We start from the raw sequence: 19,697 nt of genomic DNA, 5'->3' as shown, positions 1-19,697 counted from the left end.
TGCCTGCCCCCCCTCCTCCCCTGTGGCAACCATCAATTTGTTCTTTGAATTTATGAATCTGTTTCTGTTTTTGTTTATTCATTTGTTTGGTCATTTGTTTGTTTTTTAGATTTCACATATAAATGAAAACATATGGTCTTTGCCTTTCTCTGACTTATTTTCCTGAGCATAACACCTCTAGGACCCTCAATATTGTGAATGGAAAGATTTCCTTCTTTTTTGTAGCAGATATATGTATGTATATAAATAGGTAAGATATATAGATATAGATAAGATATATAAATAGATATAAATATATAAATAGATATATAGATATAGATAAGATATATAAATAGATATATACATATATATGTATATATGGCTGATGTATGTATCTACATAATAGATGAGAAAGATGTGGTATATATTGTATGTATTATATACACACACACATACCACATCTTCCTTATATATTTATATATTGATGGACCCTTAGGTTGCTTCCATATCTTAGCTATTAAAAATAATGCTGCAGTAAGTGTAAGAGTCCAAATATATTTTCAAATTAGTGTTTTCATTTTGGGGGGTAAATAACCAAAAGTGGAATTATTGAATTATATGGTAATCTATTTTTAATTTTTTGAGGAATGTCCATACTGTATTCCACAGTGGCTGCACCAATTTACATTCTCACCAACAATGCATGAATATTCCCCTTTCTCCATCCATGTAGAGACCTTTACCATGTTCTTTTGTCCCTGTATTTCCTGTTTGCTGTTGACTTATTTTTGAGAGAGAGAGAGAGAGAGAGACTGAGCGTGAGTGGGGGACAGGCAGAGAGAGAGAGAAAGACATAGAATCTGAAGCAGGCTCCAGGCTCTGAGCTGTCAGCACAGTGCCTGATTCAGGGCTTGAACCCATGAACTGTGAGACCATTCCCTGAGGTGAAGTCGGATGCTCAACTGACTGAGCCACCCAGGTGCCCCATGTCTCTATATTCCCTAAGAATGGGTAATTACACCCAGAGGCTTGATCAGATGCAAGTTTGTTATTTTGAGCATGACTTCCTTGCAAGGGGTTTTGTAGTTCAAGAGACACCTGATATTTGGTTGTCTCTTTTGGTTCATTAGCTAAGTAATGGGCATTTTCTGGGCACATTATTTCTTTAGGAGTTATAAAATGATGCTATCCTAATCGTTCCTTCTTATTTTATTTATTGGGTATGCATGTGTGATTTTTTTGTAAGTTCTGATGTCATATTGCAGTTATTCTGACACATTATATTTTGTTTATATCCCCATGCTGATAAAGAAATATTTAATGAATCCTTGTAACTTCTGTGTGGTATTTTATTTTATACCTCTTTGAATATTCATTATTGGCTAGTTAGGTTGTTTTAAAGTTTTTACTGATACAAAAAAAAAACTACAGGGAACTTCCTTGCAATAATCTTCTAGTGCACAGGAGCCAGAGTTTCTCAGAGCTTTAATGTTCCGATCATATGTTCAGTTCATTTTCAGTTTTACTGGGTGATGCCAAATTTTTCTGCACTTTTCCCAAATCCTTGTCAGTACGAAATGTTGTCAGACTGTTTTTGCCTTCTGTCTTCTTGTTATTTTAAACTTTACTTTCACAATAACCAATACATTTTATTTTTTTTAGTGACCGTTCAGATTTCCTCTTCTACAAATTGCCTTTTAATATGCCTTGAACATTTTGGCTTTGGTATGTTATCTTTTAGAAATCATAGTGATTTCTACAGCTCTTCAATGTAGCCAGAGTAAATAATCTTTGATGATTTGGATGTTGCAGACATTTTCTCCCATCCACGCCTGTGTGTGTATGTGTAAAGACATTGGTATTTTTCTTTTGCTGGTGAAAGAAAATCTAGCACTGTGCTTATCAACTGGGGAAATGGTGGTGCCAGACTACCTGAATTCGGATCACCAGTCTAGACCTGCCTACCCGTGAGAGCTTAACTTCATGTCTCTGTACCTAAACATTCTCATATGTAAAATGGGAGCAAATAAAGTATCTACTGCTGTGCCTTCTGCTCAGTTTTGCTGTGAACTTAAAACTGCTATAGAAAAAATTAAACTTATTAAAAGGGAAAAACCAAAGTGTCTCCCTTACAGGGATACTGTAAAGACTTAATGAGACATAGAGTCCTTATTGACAATGCCTCACACGCCTAAGTGCTCATTTAAAATTAGCTATTGTTATTTTTTTCAATTACACGGTTGATTGTAGTTAAATTTATGTGTTTTTTTTTTTCTGGATGGTTTTGGATCACATGGACCCTTTAAGGTATCTTTCTACTCTTTTCTTAGGTTTTTTTTTTTTTTTTTTTTTTTTTTTTGCTTCTGGAAAGGAATGATGATATTCACTATTATTGCTATAGAATAGTAATAGAAGAAGCAGTTACCTTTATTGAATGCCCAGGCACAGTGCTGGGCTCAGTATACACTTTATATAGTTCATTATTCGTAATAACCCAATGTGATTATCACTCCATTTTAGAGGTAAAGACATAGAAGCTTAGAAAGATTAAAAAAGAACAACTAGCAAATAAAAGCAGCAACATTTCAGACTACATTTTAACCATTTGTTACTTCCTATTTGGGGGTTCAAAGAGGAGGGATTAGACTCACTGTCACATGTTACAGCTGTAAGAACCTAGAACAGGGATGTGGAAAATTGGTTTGTTGTGCATTTTCTAATACTGGTACTCTCATCTCTGGGCTTTAGTGGCCTTGTCAATAGAATGAGAAGGCAAAATACGATCACTCAGATTGTTCCCAGCTCTAAAATGCTGTGGTTCTTAACAAAGTGACACGAATGCAGATGATCTGTGCCGTGCTATTTAAATTGTGACAAACTAAATATCCAGCAACAGGCTAAGTAAATTGTGGTATAATCATGTAATGAAATAGTATGCCACCATTTAATTGGTAAATATGAAAACTGATGCTAAATGAAAGTATTCTTAAGATACATTGTTAAATGAAAGGAAAAAAAGAAAATATTCTGTTACGTTTATAGCTGTATAAAAATATGCATAAAGATGTACAACTGTTGTGTAATAAAGAATTTAGCCCTCCTTGTCCTCAGTTTTTAGATTTTAGGTGGAACTCTAGAATCTTGGTATTTCCTGAGTGGTAAGTGGCTTTGTGAATCATGCACACCCTGGATCACACCTGGGTTTACACTAATGAGATGACTCAGGCTGGAGGGAGGCCAGTCACCAGAAAGGCCAACCAGAAAGAGGATTGGGTTTATCATTCTGGATTTCCACGAAGGGAAGTGGGGCTAGGGATTGAGTCCATTCACTTTGCCAATGATTCAGTCAGTCAGCCCTGTGTATGTGATGAAACCTCAATAGATATTAACTCTAGACTCCAAGGTTTGGGCATACTTCTTAGCTGTGAGGGTTTGGGGAAGGGTGATGCATTCCAATTTCTTGGGAAAGTGACCTGGAAGCTCCATGTTCAAGATTCTACCAGACATCACCCTTTGGGACTCTCCATTTGGTTGGTCCTGATGAGGGAGCATAGGGCAAGCTGAGGGCAAGTACAGGCTAATAGCACCTCTCCACCCCCGGCCAGGTGTGATATGTGTGATATTTTTTGGACACTCCTGGCTACCCAAGAACAAAGGAAAGGGGTTTAAGTGCTTACCATGGTGATGGGGAAGCTAAGGCAAATGAAAAATTAAATTCCCTTACTGCCTATAGCCCATTGACAAGTCCTTGAAACAGGCAGAGTGACCTCCCTCTAGGAGCTCCTCTGCCTTGATGATGATGACACTTTGCTAGGGGCAAAAGGGAATCTCAGCTTAACATTATCCTGACCCTCAGGATCCTGTAAGTCCACCTGAACATATGAAAATTCCTTTGGAAGCTTCCTTTATCTCAAATCCCCCAAGATATATGCTGGCAATCATACCCCAAGCTTATGGCCCCCTGATATACATCTGAAGGGTCTCATGACTGAGGTTTTACTAAATGGTAATAAATGGCATTTTTCAAACGACACCAAGCCCCTCAAGGTCCTGGAAACCTTGCTTCCCAAAATACCTTAGAGACTTAACTCTATCCCTAAACCCCTCCCAACCTGAGGGTGTATAATCAGATACTGGTCCCAACCCCAGTGCTGCTCTCTGCCCTTGGGTCTTGTCCCCATGCTTTAATAAAATCACCTTTTCCACCAAAGACTTCTTCAAGAATTCTTTCTTGGCTGTCAGCTCTAGACCACACCATCATTACCCCAAAACCCCCATCAGCCCTGATTTGTATCTTTTATAATAAAACTCTAACCATAAGTATAGTATTTTCTTGAGTCCTGCTAATCATTCTAGCAAGTTATCAGACCCCCTAATTTGTAGCCTGTTTGTCAGAAGTGCAGGTGGCCTGGGGACTTCCAAACTTATGGCTCCATTCTGAGAACCTTCTAGATTGCTGAAAATGTCCTATATGTTTATTGGGATGGTGATTAACATGGAAGTATGCACAGGTTAAAAAACAACATTTTAACGATAGATAAACTTTTAGTGATAGATACACTTAATATATATACATTTTTAAATGTATATACATCCATTTAAAAAGTTAAAGCAGGGAGGTGGGCACCTGGGTGGCTCAGTCACTTAAGCATCTGACTTCGGTTCTGGTCTTGATCTCCTGGTTCGTGAGTTTGAGCCCTGTGTGGGGCTCTGTGCTCACAGCTCAGAGCCTGGAGCCTGCTTTGGATTCTATGTCTCCCTCTCTCTTGCCCCTCCCCCGCTCACACTGTTTCTCTCTCAAAAATAAATAAACATTAAAAAAAAAAAAAGTTAAAGCAGTGCCTGGGTGGCTCAGTTGGCTGAGCTTCCTACTTTGGCTAAGGTCATTATCTCCCAGTTCATGAGTTGGAGCCCCACATGGGACTTGCTGCTGTCAGTCTGTTCAGCACAGAGCCTGCTTCGGATCCTCTGTCCCCTTCTCTCTCTGCCCCTACCCTGCTCGCTCTCTCTCTCTCTCTCTCTCTCTCTCTTTCTCTTTCAAAAAAAAAAATCAAAACATTTTAAAAAGTGAAAGCAGAAGGTCAACATCGCAAATTTTACAAATGAACAAGTTTGTTGCAGGATTAGGATAATTAGGATTTTTTATTAGTGCTTTCTAATATGTGAATGGAAGTGATATAAGCTCAAATTTTGTTAATTCATAGTTGACGTAACAAATCCACTAGGACCTCAGCCCAGTGTCACCTAATACTACAGAGTCACAAACATCCAGGACAAAGGACATCACAAAGCTTGATGTCAGTTCCTGCCAGAGACAGCAGGGCAGAGTGAGATGTTGTATGTCTTAGCTGGCTATGCCTCTTAGTAGTTGTGTGATATTAGGCACTGGGCAATGAGAGCTTATAGTAAGTTGTTAGGATAAAAATGTTAGGATAAAAATGCTCATAAACATAAAAATACACAGTAAATGCCTGTGAGTGTCACCTTTAGAGTTATTGTTACCAGTCATTGTTACATAGAAATATCAGGTGGAAGAGACAACCTTTATATTTCTGAACTTCTAAACTTTCTGGCATTTGCGTTTTTGTTCTTTGATTTTAAAACCGAAAGCCACAATAATAATAGGAAAAGAAAGAGAGGAAGTCTTTAAAGCAGAGAATATAAACTCAGGGCTAACCCCCATCCTCAGAAAATACAACAGGCATTTTAGAGAAGGGAATCTTGAGCAGTGGCTGTCCCTTCTATGCTCATTTACGAATCGATTTAGCAGAATGCCCAGAGGGGAGGGGAGGGAAAAGTAAGACCTGAGATAGAAATGCAAAGATCCTTAAGCCTAAAATGAAGAAAAACATATTCATTTGGCTTTAAGTAAGGCCCTAGCAGAGTTTGAAATTGAATTTTAGGCTAGAGTTTGGGTACACATATGAATAGGTACTGTATCATTCTTCACTTTTGCTTGTTTGGGGGGATGGATAATGTGTTTGGAAAATTTTAGCCATCAAAATATCCCACTTTAGACATTAGATAAATATGTATGAAAATATCCTGTAGAGTTTACCATTTAATTTAGTTTTTAATTCAGTGCTGCGTGAGTTAAGTGAAATGTATTGAAGCTTTTACGGATCTGATTTCTTGTTGTTACATTTTTGGTTTACTTTTTGCTTTATGTTTTCATTTGTATTTTTATGGTGATTTTATTCCCAGGTCATTATTTTCTTAACTGTATGCACTAAACAAGGACTTTAAATTTAAAAACAAAGAAAACAAAAGTTTTGGTTACATTATTTTAGAAATTACTTATTTAAAACAGATTTTTTATTGTAGGTCATCCCGGAGAATTTAATATTTTATTGGGCACTGTGAATGTCTAGGCTGTAGCACCGAGGTTTCCTGCAGTTTATTTGACCCAAGAACCCCTTTTTCTTGCCTATACACATTGGCGTCTCTTGAGACTGATTTTGTAGAAAACCTCCTCATGATAAAATGCATGCACACAATAAGGTGTCATTGTTTTGACAGATCACAACCTATGGTGGGGAGGGGGAACCAACACATAAGGCTTCCTGTTAAACAAAATGTTTGTTTATAATGATGAATAATGGTATATTTAGACAAAATGATTGAAGTGGCTTGTTGATAATAGATGCGACTTTTACTTACATAACATGTGGTATCATTTATTAATTTTGAAAAAATTTTTTTAATGTTTATTTTGAGAGAGAGAGAGACAGAGCATGAGCAGGGGAGGGGCAGAGAGAGAGAGGGAGACACAGAATCTGAAACAGGCTCCAGGCTCTGAGCTGTCAGCACAGAGCCGGAAGTGGGGCTCAAACCCATGAACCGTGAGATCATGACCTGAGCTGAAGTCAGACAGACGCCCAACCGGCTGAGCCACACAGGTGCCCCATGGTATCATTTAATTAACTAACAATAGAACCGATTATTATTTATTATTTAGATTTTACCCTTTCATGATTCCTTGTTACAGATGGTTTTACTTAAAGATGTATATATTAGACAGGTGAATAGGATTCATGCTCATTAATAAAGGCATTAAACTCACCGTTTTGTTGTATTGGATTTCTAAAATGATAAAGATAATTACTTTTGTTGATATAACTGTAGTTTGTGAAATCCACCGTTGAAATATAATTCAGTGAGGTGGAGTTTTTTTTTTTTTTTAAGTATACTGGGAAATAAAATTGTCTCTGAAGAAGAAGATTCTACTTTGCATTTTGAAATTTGATTTTACAGTCACAGTGATCAGAACATCATTCAATTCAAACAAAAGAATTAAATCTAGAGAATCTGCCACATTCACATTAAATGTCTAGTTCCAAAACACCTCCTGCACAAATTTGGATGGAATGTGGTCACTGCTTCCCCAGTGTTACTTGAAAGACCAAAATAATATGCTGTTCACCATTATATGATAAAAATTCAGCACTATTCATTTTCAGAGAGCATCTTTAATATAAATGTGTAATTTATTTATTTTTTTAAATGTTTATTTATTTATTTTTGACAGAGAGGGAGAGAGAGAGAGCGCGCGCGAGCGAGCGCGCACATGAGCAGGGGAGGGGCAGAGAGAGAGAGGGGGGAGACCCAGAATCTGCAGCGGGCTCCAGGCTCCAAGCTGTCAGCACAGAGCCCGAGGAGGGGCTGGAACTCACGGAGTATGAGATCCTGACCTGAGCCGAAGCCGGACGCTCAACCGACTGAGCCACCCAGGCGCCCCATATTTTTTTATATTATAGTATCCTTCTAAGGGGACTTCAGTACTCCTAAATGGATTCTAGGCATAATTCACCTTATCCCCAGATGGGAATGGGCCCCATTTATGCACCAAACAGATGCAGTAGCATATGATAAAACAGCTACCTCTAAGTCAGCGACCTCTTTCCGCTTTTAATTTTTCCTGAGGTGTTGGGCTGAAAGGGAAATTATCCCCAAGTGTTCTCTGTGATTGTTGTCAGAGAAGCGTTGCGATGGCATGTTTAAACAAGTGTAAAAGTGATCCTGGGACACAGAATGATGGCTGTTGAAGCAGCCAGATTCACACATTTGTGTGGCTTCTGGCTTGTCAAACTCTGTGCATTTTCCATTTAGGCTCTGAGGAAAGGAGGATGAAATGTGGTTGAGGAAGGCTTGGAAGATTAGCTGGGGTAGGGGACATGAAGAAAAAAATATATGTGTGTGTATATATGTACATATATGTGTGTGTTTATGTGTGTGTGTGTGTATAGAGAGGGAGAGAAAAAAGAACTTATACCATGTTTGTAGGTCTAAGCTAAGAAAGAGAGAGTAGCCTTTTTTTTTCCTTAAGTTTATTTATTTTGAGAGAGAGCACAAGTGGGAGGACGGGTAGAGAGAATGAGAGACAGAATCCCAAGCAGGCTCCAGGCCATCAATGCACAGCCCGATGCGGGGCTCGAGCTCATGAACCCATGAGATCATGACCTGAGCTGAGACCATGAGTCAGACACTTAACCAACCGTGTCACCTTGGTGCCCCGAAAGAGACTGTAGTTTTAAATTGATTTTTAATGTGTAGATTAAGACACGGAACTGAATGTAGGAATGTACTTTAGACTGTGTGTTAAGACTCGAAAAGAGGGGCGCCTGGGTGGCACAGTCGGTTAAGCGTCCGACTTCAGCCAGGTCACGATCTCGCGGTCCGGGAGTTCGAGACCCGCGTCAGGCTCTGGGCCGACGGCTCGGAGCCTGGAGCCTGTTTCCGATTCTGTGTCTCCCTCTCTCTCTGCCCCTCCCCCATTCATGCTCTGTCTCTCTCTGTCCCAAAAATAAATAAACGTTGAAAAAAAAAAAAAGACTCGAAAAGATAATAAGAATTAACTGGAAACAATTCCCATGTTCATCAGCTGACGGATGGATAAAGACATTGTGGCACATCTGTGTAAAAGGAATACTGCTCAGCAATAAAAGGAATAAGCTACTGATGCGTGCCACAACATGGATGAATCTTAAAAGCATCATAATGAAAGCTGTCGGGCAGGGTGCCTGGGTGGCTCAGTTGGCTCAGTGCCCAAGTCTTGAGTTAGGCTCAGGTCATGATCTCATGGTCATAAGATCAAGCCTCATGCCCGGCTCCGTGCTGGATGTGGAACCTACTTAAGATTCATGCGCGCTGTCTCTCAAAAAAAAAAAAAAAAAAAATGTCCTCAAGCACAAAAAAACCACATGCTGTATGATTCCCTTTGGATGAACTTCAAGAAACAGCAAAAAGAACAGATAACAGACCAGTGATTTCAGAGGTGGGGAGTAGGAGTCATTATTGACTACACAGAGGCAGGAGGAAACTTTTCCAGGTAATAGAAATGTTCTTTGTGATAATACTAGTTTTACGTATTTGCCAAACCCCATCAAATTCTACACTTAACGTTGCTAAAGTTTATTCTATGTAAAGTATACCTAAAATAAAACTGGTTAAAAAGAAAGTATGATATGAAAAAAAAAGTATAATAGAATTCACTAATAAGGAGAGAGGGGATCCTAGAATTTAAACAATTTCTGTAAATGACCAGAAAAATCATGGGGTAGCTGAGTTTCCTCCAGAATATGGGAAAGGATGAACATCAGATAAAAAAAGGAAAGTGATGATGGAAGATAAAAATTATGACATTTTTTAAATAAAGTATTTTTTAATGTTTATTGATTTAAAAGAGAGAGAGAGAGAGAGTGTGTGTGTGTGTGAGAGAGAGAGAGAGAGAGAGAGAGAGAGAGATCAGGAAAGGGGCAGAGAGAGAGGGAGAGAGAGAATCCCAAGCAGGCACTGCACTGAGCACATGACCATGAGATCACAACCTGAGCCAATATGAAGAGTTGGATGCTTAACCAAATGAACCACCCCGGTGACCCCAAAATGGTCAAGATAAACCTTTTATCAAGATAAACCTTAAGTTATTCTTAATCGTTGTAACTGTTTAATATATAAACCGCCTAGCCTATTACTTAGCTCATAGAAGGCACTTAATAAATGCTGAGTGCTATTATTTTTTCTGTACATTAAGAATGCCTAGATAGCCTAGTGGGAATTGTGACTATATAGACAGAAGCTTCCTCCTACTTACCTGTGAAGACAGCCTATGAGTGAGCTGGTTTTGATAATCTGAAATACACAAAAGGACGTGGAATTTGTCAGTGACTTGTTTAGGGCAGTCAACAAACTACAACGTATCACAGAAGCTGAATATTAGAGCATCATTTCACAGACACATTCTTAGCTTTGTGGTATATGTCAAATCATTTCTAAGCCATCTTAATCCATTGTGAGACGATCATAAGAACTTTGTATCTGATGAGAGTTAAGAGTTCTAAAGTTTGCAGGCATTCAACAGAAGTAATGGCTGTATGCGTAACGTTTATCTCGAAATGTTTCTTGGTCATGTGAGAAATTAGTAGTGTGCCAACAATCACCATAGGAGTATGAGACCCAAGTTAATTTTGATCTTCACATGTGTTGTGATAGAGAAAATATAATAGCCAACATTTATTGACTTCGTAATGTGCTTAGCACTGATTGTGCTAAATAAATTTCACATGTTATTACTGTTAAAACTCATCACCACCTTAGGGAGACACAGATAAGCAAAGAGGTTGCACAAGTATTAAGCAGATCAAAATTTTTATCTGACTCCAACAGTTGAGAACCACTGATAGGTGAGACTGTAGGACAAAGCTGATGCGTTTTATCAGAGCTGGATTGCTGATACTGTGTGTTTGGTTGCACTTGACCTATCCTGAGAATATGGGATGGAGAAAGATAACTAATCTGGTCTAGACTGTCTGAACCTCAAATAATAAGTTCATAGAATAGCAATCTATACTAAATGGTCAATAAATGATTGTTGAGCGAATTGATAGCTCTATACATTTGAATTCTTAGAAAATAGGATTTATATACTACATTCTTAACATAGAAAAGGTACCGAACAAAGCATAAAGTTAATGTTGGATTATGGTGCATAATTTATTTTCAGAACTGTTCATCTGACCACGTCTATTCACAAGTCCATTTTGGGGCAATGGCATAGACACACTACTGTGTAAGTTTGCTGGCATTTGCAATAACTTGAGTTTTGATAAACCTTTAATTATATTTTAGGTTTATCAAACTGAGACAATTGTTGATCGTAAATGAGAAAAACAGTTAGTATGCAAACTCTAATGGGTACATTTATCATTTTCTTATCATACTGAGCTTCGAGCTTATTGTCTATTTTCCAAGAAAGTAGAAATGCTGTTTCTTAGAATAAAAATGTTTTTTATAATGTGAGCAGTAGATTCAAGCTGTACAGATTGGCTCTTTAATGAAATAGGCAACATTCCAATGGAACTGACAAGCTTTATTTCTATTTGTTGTATTTTCTTTCTCATTACAGATGGACCCGATTCAGAAAGCTGTAATAAATCATACATTCGGGGTTCCTCTTCCTCATCGAAGAAAGCAAATCATATCATGCAACATTTGCCAGTTGAGATTTAATTCTGATGTAAGTTTACCATTTAGTATTCACTGAAAAAAATGTATTATGCTGTTCTAATCTTGCAGAAGAGATTCCTTAAACATTTTTCTTCAGTAACTGAGCATGTCAAAATTCAAAGATAATATTTTTAACTCCTTACGTCCTTTAATTTCGGAGTTTATTGTATTATTTTTGGTTGCTTACTATGGGAATATCACACATATACAATATTTTGTACTCGCACTTTAATGGTATTTTATACTCTCTTGGGAATGCTAACTTTAGGTAATACACTTCCCTTTGGGGAATAGTCAAATTTAGGACCAACGAGACTTTTAATAAACTATTCCTCTGAATTAAGATAGGTCCCAAATTGTATCTCAAGGCCAACATTTTGCTTTGTAAATTTTTTTACCTGCCTTGGTGGTTCCCAATTCCAGATCAGCTCTTGTGTCCTTCATGATATTTGTGATAGAGCTCTTAAGTTATAACCTCAGAAGTATTAGCATTTTAATAGGGAGTCTAAAAGACCTCAAAGCACTCGAGCCCCTGATGAATAAAACTTACGTGGAAAACATGATAGAAAGGAGACATTTGTAGACCTGACCAGTGCTTTGCAAATTATTCACAGAGAATTATTCGTACTTTCCATACCTTTTCTAAGGGTCAGAAAATCTCTGGATTCATCACAGTGAAGCTAATTTTGGCCTGTGGCCAATGTGAAAAGTACTGCCTGCCTGCTTTGGTGTGGAGTTGGTGCTGAAAGATACAGAAAAGAGAAGGAATGTTGGTTTAGAAGGACTAGGAATAGAATACTTTTTGATACCATGGGCGAACAGAGGATGGTAAAGTAACTCCTCTAAGCTGGCATTATCTTGCCCTAAATTGATGTGCAGTGTGGAGATGACCAAACAGATCTGGATTCTGAAGAATGTTAGGCTTTCGAAAATTTCATCTTTCTAGGCAAGTGGGTCCTGTAGGGGCTGTGATGGTGAGAAGAGCATACAAAGTAATCAGGCACAGAAAATAGACATGACAGTAATAAAGCATCTTTTTTTCTGTGAGGATGTTTCATTTTGTTTAAGGATTGCTACTATCTTATGAACTCATAGTAAAATCATCAGGTAGTTTTATAATATTTCTTCTGTTGGCTTAGAAAAGAGTAGATTGCCAGCATAGCACCTGAATGGTATTTGTAGATATAAAAAAAGGGTATACTAGACATATGGCATTTTATTTAAAGAGCGGTTTAGGGGTTTTTGTTTTGTTTTGTTGTTTGTTTTAAAATACTGAGTGCTTTGATTGGATTTGAATTTTAAGACATTTGCCATAGTTTAATTTAATAACAGAAAATCTTTTCAACTGATAAATGGTATATAATAATCTCCTCCAACTGTTGTAAAAAAAGGAAGAAAGAAAGAGTCCTCTCGACTTGTAAATTAGAGTTCTGAACTCAAAAGTTGCAATTTTGATCATTTCTAAACATTTAACAAGCAATCATATAGTTCTGTAATTGCTATTTTAAGTGGCTCTTTCTCGATTTCTTTCCTTCTTAAATTGTATCGATATTTCACTTTGGAACTGATCAGATAATGATATAAAAGTCTCCCAGGAGCCATATTGTCAACTTCTTACATCTAATGGGGGCTATTTCAATATCTCCTCCTGCCAACAATTTCACTGTCAATATTTTCCTCTGTGTTAAGTAAACTTCCTGTAAACTGGGAATCAGAAAGACACTTCAAGCTCGTTGAACCCAATCTCCTACTAAATTTAAGAAAACCATCTGCCACATCCAGGCTCGGTCTTTAGTTGGTTCTCTCCAGCTATGGGTCACTCACAGCTTAAAGACAAATGTTCCTTTTTTTGTTGTTTTTGTTTTTGTTTTTGTTTCTGTTTTGAATGTTCCTAATTCTGTAGATGGCTATCAAAGTCATATTTGGAGTCTTTAGAATTACTACTGGGTATGCATTAACATTAACATAATAGTTTCTTCTTATAAAATGTCATCTTGTTTTATAAAATGTAATCTCGTTTTATTTTCTTGATGAGAGAATAGCAACTTATTTTGCTAATGAAGTTTCAAGGTGATACAGAAATCAGTATGTATTTATTGGGGACAGTTACTTCTCATTCTCACGGTTTTGTTTTCAGGTATGTACATGACATGTGGTCCAAGGAAAATGGCCAAGGTATTTGGAGAAGTTAGACTAATCAGTCTGGGCCATAATTACACAATTGTAGACTTGACCATTCACTAGATGGTACTGCATTTATCTGCTATTGCTGCTGTAACAAACCATGGCAAACAGTGGTTTAAAACATAAATGTGTGATTTTACAGTTCTAGATGGGAAAAGTCAGAAATGGGCCTCACTGTGCTATAAGCAAGGTGTTGGCAGGGTTATGTTCTTTCTAGAGGCTCCATGGGAGAATTCAATTCCTTGCCTTTCTTTTCCAGATTCTAGAGGTCACCCTGTTTCCTTTGCTCATGACTCCCTTCCATCTTTAGAGCAAGCAATGACCAGATGAATCTTTCTCACATTGAATGACTCTGACCTTCACTTATCTGACTGCTTCTTCATGTTTAAGGACCCTGATGAACACAATGGATTCATCTGGATAATCCAGGATAATTTCTCTGTTATAAAATCAGCTGATTAGCAACCTAATTCCATCTGCTAACTTAATCCCCCTTTGTCATATAATAAAACGTATTCATAGTTTCCAGGGATTAGGACTTAAATACCATTATTCTGCCTAGCATGGATACTCATTCAGACGTTTGGCTTAGATTTGAACTGAATTTTATGGCCACTTGAATTTATCAGGTAATTACCCAGTATACTTTTGTTGCTGTATATAAACTGGACACATGTGAATTCATTGCTTTTACATTTTTATCTTGAACCTTAAATATAAATTCTCTATACAGTGTTAATTTTTAAAATTGCAGATGAACAAAAACAGGAAGACCCAATGTTATTGATCTTATAAATGACATAGCAACATTTTACCTATGATTTATAAACAAAATATAATTATTGCAAAGTTGAAATACAGGAGTGGAAACTCTCTTAGAGACTTAAAAATGTCTCTGTAGCATTATTATGTCAATAAGGGAAACTAATGTGCAGGAAATACGAGATTTGTTTACTATTGACTGGTCATGTCCATAAATAGCAGTTTTATAAAATATTCAGTACTGAATGCCAAGATCAATTGTATTTATCATCCATTCATCCACATATAAGAAAATAATCTCTAAATTAAGAGAAAATACAAATGTTTTCTAGATAGATGTAGATACATGTCACATTTGACCCTATTAATCCCAGGAAAAAGGCTTTATAATCCCGTTACAACTGCATCTACTCCTTCCAGGTAAATCTGGAATTTATTGTCCTATTTCCATTATTAAACGTAGAATTATTCTGAAAAAGTAACACCGTAATTTACTTGTATGCTTGGTTGCATCCTTAATCACATAGGAAAGTATTTTTGCCTTATGAACCTTTTTACATTTCAAAGCTTCTTCCCTTTCCAATGAAAATAATAGCTTGTATTTCTTTTCATCTCCGCATCATGAAAATTCAATTTCCTTCCCTCTATGCTTTTATTTATCTTTTAACCCTTCATATTATAAACTGTGGGGTTTGGTTTTATGCCATTGCTGTTTCCTGTACAGTACATTTTCTATTTTTGGCCCTGGAGATATCTTTTTAAATGGCATATGGTACTGTATGTACTTTAAATGAGATTGCTTTCTTCTGGCGTAGGCTTTTTCTTTGAAAAAAACTTTTCTTGACATTTACATGAAACACACATAGAGGTTATGCAAAAAGTTCCCAGTTAAAGACCAAAAGATTATAAATTGTCCAATTATTTTATCAGCATCTTAAAATAAGCATAAATTGCCATTGACCTGGGCAAGCTATTAAGTGTACCTTTGAAAGACAACTTATAGCGGGACCAGTATGGACACAAGGTTATTTAGCAAGATACAGAATGATTACTTGATGACTATGTATAAGAGTGGAAAGTAAGGTCTCAGGCCCCAAACTAAAGAATGATTAGGTTGTAGCATCTAAGAGTCCCTACGATTAACCTCCTGACACTAATGTTTCATAATATGTTAGAGACAGAAGAAAATGTTTGCTGATTTCCCATGTGGAAACTGAGATGCAGAGAATATAGGAGACATACAAGGGCCACCTGGCCAGTCACTGGCCACACAGAGTCAGCGTCCACACTCATCCACTGTTTCTGGTCTTTCTGGTCCAGGCAGAGTAGCAGGTCCATCCAAAGTCTCCAGCCAATCCTATGGTAATGGTGTGGCTGGAGATTTGCATGTTCCCAGAGAGAAGGCATAGGGGCTCCTTCCTTCTTGGAACTAACTGGATGTGACAGCTGTTGTAGAGGTCATCTACGCCTGGGTGAGACCTTGCCCACAAGTGCTTGTGAGTACACTCAAATGGCATCACCCATATTCAGTCACACAATTTAATCATAAACACCGTGAAAATTTCAATGTAGATGCAAATTACTGAGAGATAATTTAGTAGCAACATGTCATTTATGACTCAGGACTGTCAAGCATCAATTATGTCAAGGGGCTGTTTTGTAAGTCAGAGGGGAAAACCATCTTGGAGCTCTTGGACCCCTTCAAAGGGGAACCTTGGGATTATGACCAATATAATTGATATATTTTTCAACAGTATTATAAGATAGAAATCATTATTATTTTTCTACATTTTAGATCCCAGAAATGTAGTGGAGTTAAGCAATACATCTGAATTTAATTTATATCTTCGTGTTAACTTCTGTTATATTGCCAAATGAGGCAATATAATGATGAAGTTGCTAAAAGGAACATTTTTTTTCCTATCAAATGACCAAATTAGATGATTAAACATTTGTAACATCATATCTGAAGAAACACCTTTTAAATATTTATATCTGTATTATTTATGGGGGTTGATATTAAAAGGAAATACTGCTTAGAGGGAGAGAAAAAAAAACTAATAGTGGTTGTACTGGAGTTGAAGAACTACTCTTCTTTCTACTTTTATTTTCCAAATTTCCTTTATGAGCATGCTTAAAGTTTATAAAGGAAAAAGGAATTGTTGCATGGACTATCTTATTATGGCTCTTAAACCACATACTTTGTCCTAAATTATAAATTCCATTTTGAAGGCCTTTGATGCAATTTCGTGAATATTTCTTGCCTATTTCTGGCTGTGTCTCCAGTCTCAAAACATGCCCAGCAGAGTTCATAGATATTGTTGCCTCATTCAGATTTCAGCATTTTATTGCATGTCCTAGGAGAAGGTTAATAAAATTGTATGCATGGGGGTACAGCATGCAGCAGAGAAGCTGATGTGATGGTAGGGAAATCATCGGATCAGAATTTAGATAACCTCTTGTCTAGATCTGCCCTTTTTTTTTCTTTTTTGTTGGCTACATGTCCTGGGGCTCTTTGTTGAACTTACAGGACCCATTATCATCTTATTTAAAATTAATAGCCATCCCTTCTAGCCATGTTGTAAGAATTATAAAATAGAACATGTAGGCAATCAGATTATAAACTGTATAGCAAATGAAATGGAAACTTCATTTTTGTGTTATGGGATGAATAATGTGGTTATCATTATTTTATTCTCTGAATGTTAAATTACTTTTTTTTTTATTTTTAAAGTGTTTTTATTTATTTTTGAGACAGAGAGAGACAGAGCATGAGCAGGGGAGGGTCAGAGAGAGAGGGAGACTCAGAATCCCAAGCAGGCTCCAGGCTCTGACCTGTCAGCACAGAGCCTGACGGGGGGCTCGAACTCACAGATTGTGAGATCATGACCTGAGCCTGTGAGATCATGACCTGAGCCGAAGTCGGATGCTTAACTGACTGAGCCACCCAGGCACCCCTGTTAAATTATTTCTTAAGAAATACTGAAGTTTGAAAAGATCTATCTTCAAGAAAAGTACTTAAAGGGCTCTACCCCATTGAAAGTGCCTGTGTTTAGTGTATTTTTGTGTGTTGATTTGAGGTTCTCGCTCCTCATAAATCTTTACCTTTTACCTTTTAAAAACCACAGGGTCAACTTGTCAGTGACAAAGCTGCTTTATTAGCAGTTCTCAACCTCTTTAAGTCTGTTGCTGCTGCTGCTAAGTCCCAAAGGATTTGCTGGGGGACCCACTTAGAAATTAAATTGCAGGCAGCTTTGAAACCTCTCTTTCATAAGACAGTGTCTCCTGTTAGTCTTCAGGACTCACAGAGCTATTTAGAGGTTTGGGCTGAGCACTGTGGCCTTCCTACTGGGTGCTTTTTCTTCTTCAAAAGTACTTCTGTGACAGGGCCATTCAGCTTCTATAAGAGGAGACACATCCGGGGCCTGATGAGGTTTAGTTTCACTGTCGCGTCACCCTCGTGTGAGAGACTGGCTCTGGGGCATGTGGTGATGAGCTGTAGGTTTGGCTGCATTTGAAACAAACGCCTGGGACATCTCTTTTGAAAGGCTTGTGCTCTGAGTGTGCATTTGGGCCCCATTTCATCGCTCAGCCTCACCAGCTTGTACTTCCTGAATGGAGCCCACAGCTCTGTCAGGAATTCTCAGAAAACAAAACTTGGAACAGAAGGACCAGGCAAAAAATATTGGGTCTGGCTGTTAGAGATTTCAGGAGAAAATGAGCCAGTCAAGAGCACAGGCACCTAGTTAAGCATCGTGCCTCTTTGGCAGGCTTTTAAAAATAAAACTTCAACATTGGGATATTTTGGGACTCTCTGAATCAGGCTTTGATATTCCAGAGTTTCATCTGTGGATGGAATGAAGGGTAAGGGACTGAGAAAAGAGAACTCTTTGTAAAAGAGTCCCTATTTCTCTAGTTATTTTTTTTCCCTTTATAAACAAAGAAAAACAAAATAATAAAATTCACTTTTGTATCAGATTCTCCTAGACATGGCAAACTTGAGCATTGTCTCTAGAAAGAGAAGTTGATTTAAGATTTGAGTAGATGTTGGGACGCCTGGGTGGCTCAGTCCGTTAAGCATTGACTTTGGCTCAGGTCATGATCCTGCACTTCTTGGGTTTAAGCGCCGTGTTGGGCTCTGTGCTGACAGCTCAGAGCCTGGAGCCTGCTTTGGATTCTGTGTCTCCTTCTCTGTCCCTCTCCCGCTCATGCTCATGCTCTGTCTCTTAAAAATAAATAAACATTACAAATTTTTTTAAAGGTATGAGTAGATGTGTTACATAACCTTTGGTAATCGAAGCAATATTTGTATTTCTATAGAGGACTGTGAGCACCTCAAAGAATTGCTGTGTGTTAGGACTTCGAGATGTCTAAGAAGTCATTCTGTCCGTTTTAGAGATTGTCGAGATGGCAAAATCACAGGTCAGAATACGAGTTGGCTTGTCCAACATTTCTAAGCTGTTGAAATAGCTGGTGGGGCTGGAAACAGCCCTTACGTCCAGCATAGTGCTTTTATTTGTCATACCAGGTGACATGCCCCAAGGGAAATTTATTTTGGGATTTGTACCGGCATCAGCTGACAGTTTGCAACTGAGGCAATTGGTCACATAAGTTCTACACCCACTACAGAAGCTAATCAAGGTGGACACACTCATTGCTAGCTTGCGAGAAGTACAGATTGCTGGAATGTGGAAACACATTTCCAAACTGAGTCCCACTTGAGGGGCAATGTGATTGTACCGAATATTGAAGGAGCACGTGAGAATCTGTGCTGAGAGTCTGTTCCATCCAACGACACCTACTGAAGGCAGAGTTTTCAGAAGAGGACTAAACATGAGCGAAGCATAAAAGGGCAGAATATGGGGAAGGTAGAATGTGGCGACGCAAGAGGTGTGTTTCCAATTAAACGAACTGACAGTTGTCCGTGTGTGCCCCAAAGATGAAGCAGGGAAGCCTATTAACGTTAGGAAAGCTCTACAAGTCTTGGCTATCACTCGATGAATTTTTAACAAATAATTGAATGCAATGCTCAAGACTAGAAACATTTTTCTTTATTGCTATCGTAAGAAAATTAAGGTAGAAACAGGAGGCTCCAGGATGGTATACGCTTCAGCTTCACTGAGGACATTTAGAATAATTGCTACATTTTGATAAAACATAGTTTAGGTTGCCTTTTCCCCAGTGCCTGATCCCTTTGCAATACAGGAGTCATATCCTAAGCAACTGTTCTTTATAACCTAAAAATGAAAGTTCACTTGACTTTAAAGGGA

General features: G+C 37.8%; 1 protein-coding gene across 3 annotated transcripts in view; it reads left to right on the top strand.

Moving 5' to 3' along the window:
• Nucleotides 1-19,697, top strand: part of ZNF385D (zinc finger protein 385D) — a 902,334-nt gene that overhangs the window by 770,480 nt on the left and 112,157 nt on the right. For all 3 annotated transcript variants that reach the window (XM_043595510.1, XM_043595512.1, XM_043595511.1), the window contains one exon: nt 11,381-11,491. In XM_043595510.1, coding sequence (XP_043451445.1) covers nt 11,381-11,491 — 111 coding nt within the window. The remainder of the gene's footprint in view (nt 1-11,380; nt 11,492-19,697) is intronic.

This window comes from Prionailurus bengalensis, chromosome C2 (genome assembly GCF_016509475.1).
Source record: "Prionailurus bengalensis isolate Pbe53 chromosome C2, Fcat_Pben_1.1_paternal_pri, whole genome shotgun sequence".
NCBI lineage: Eukaryota > Metazoa > Chordata > Mammalia > Carnivora > Felidae > Prionailurus > Prionailurus bengalensis.
The sequence above is the reverse complement of the archived record's forward strand: the minus strand, read 5'-3'. Positions and strand labels throughout refer to the sequence as shown.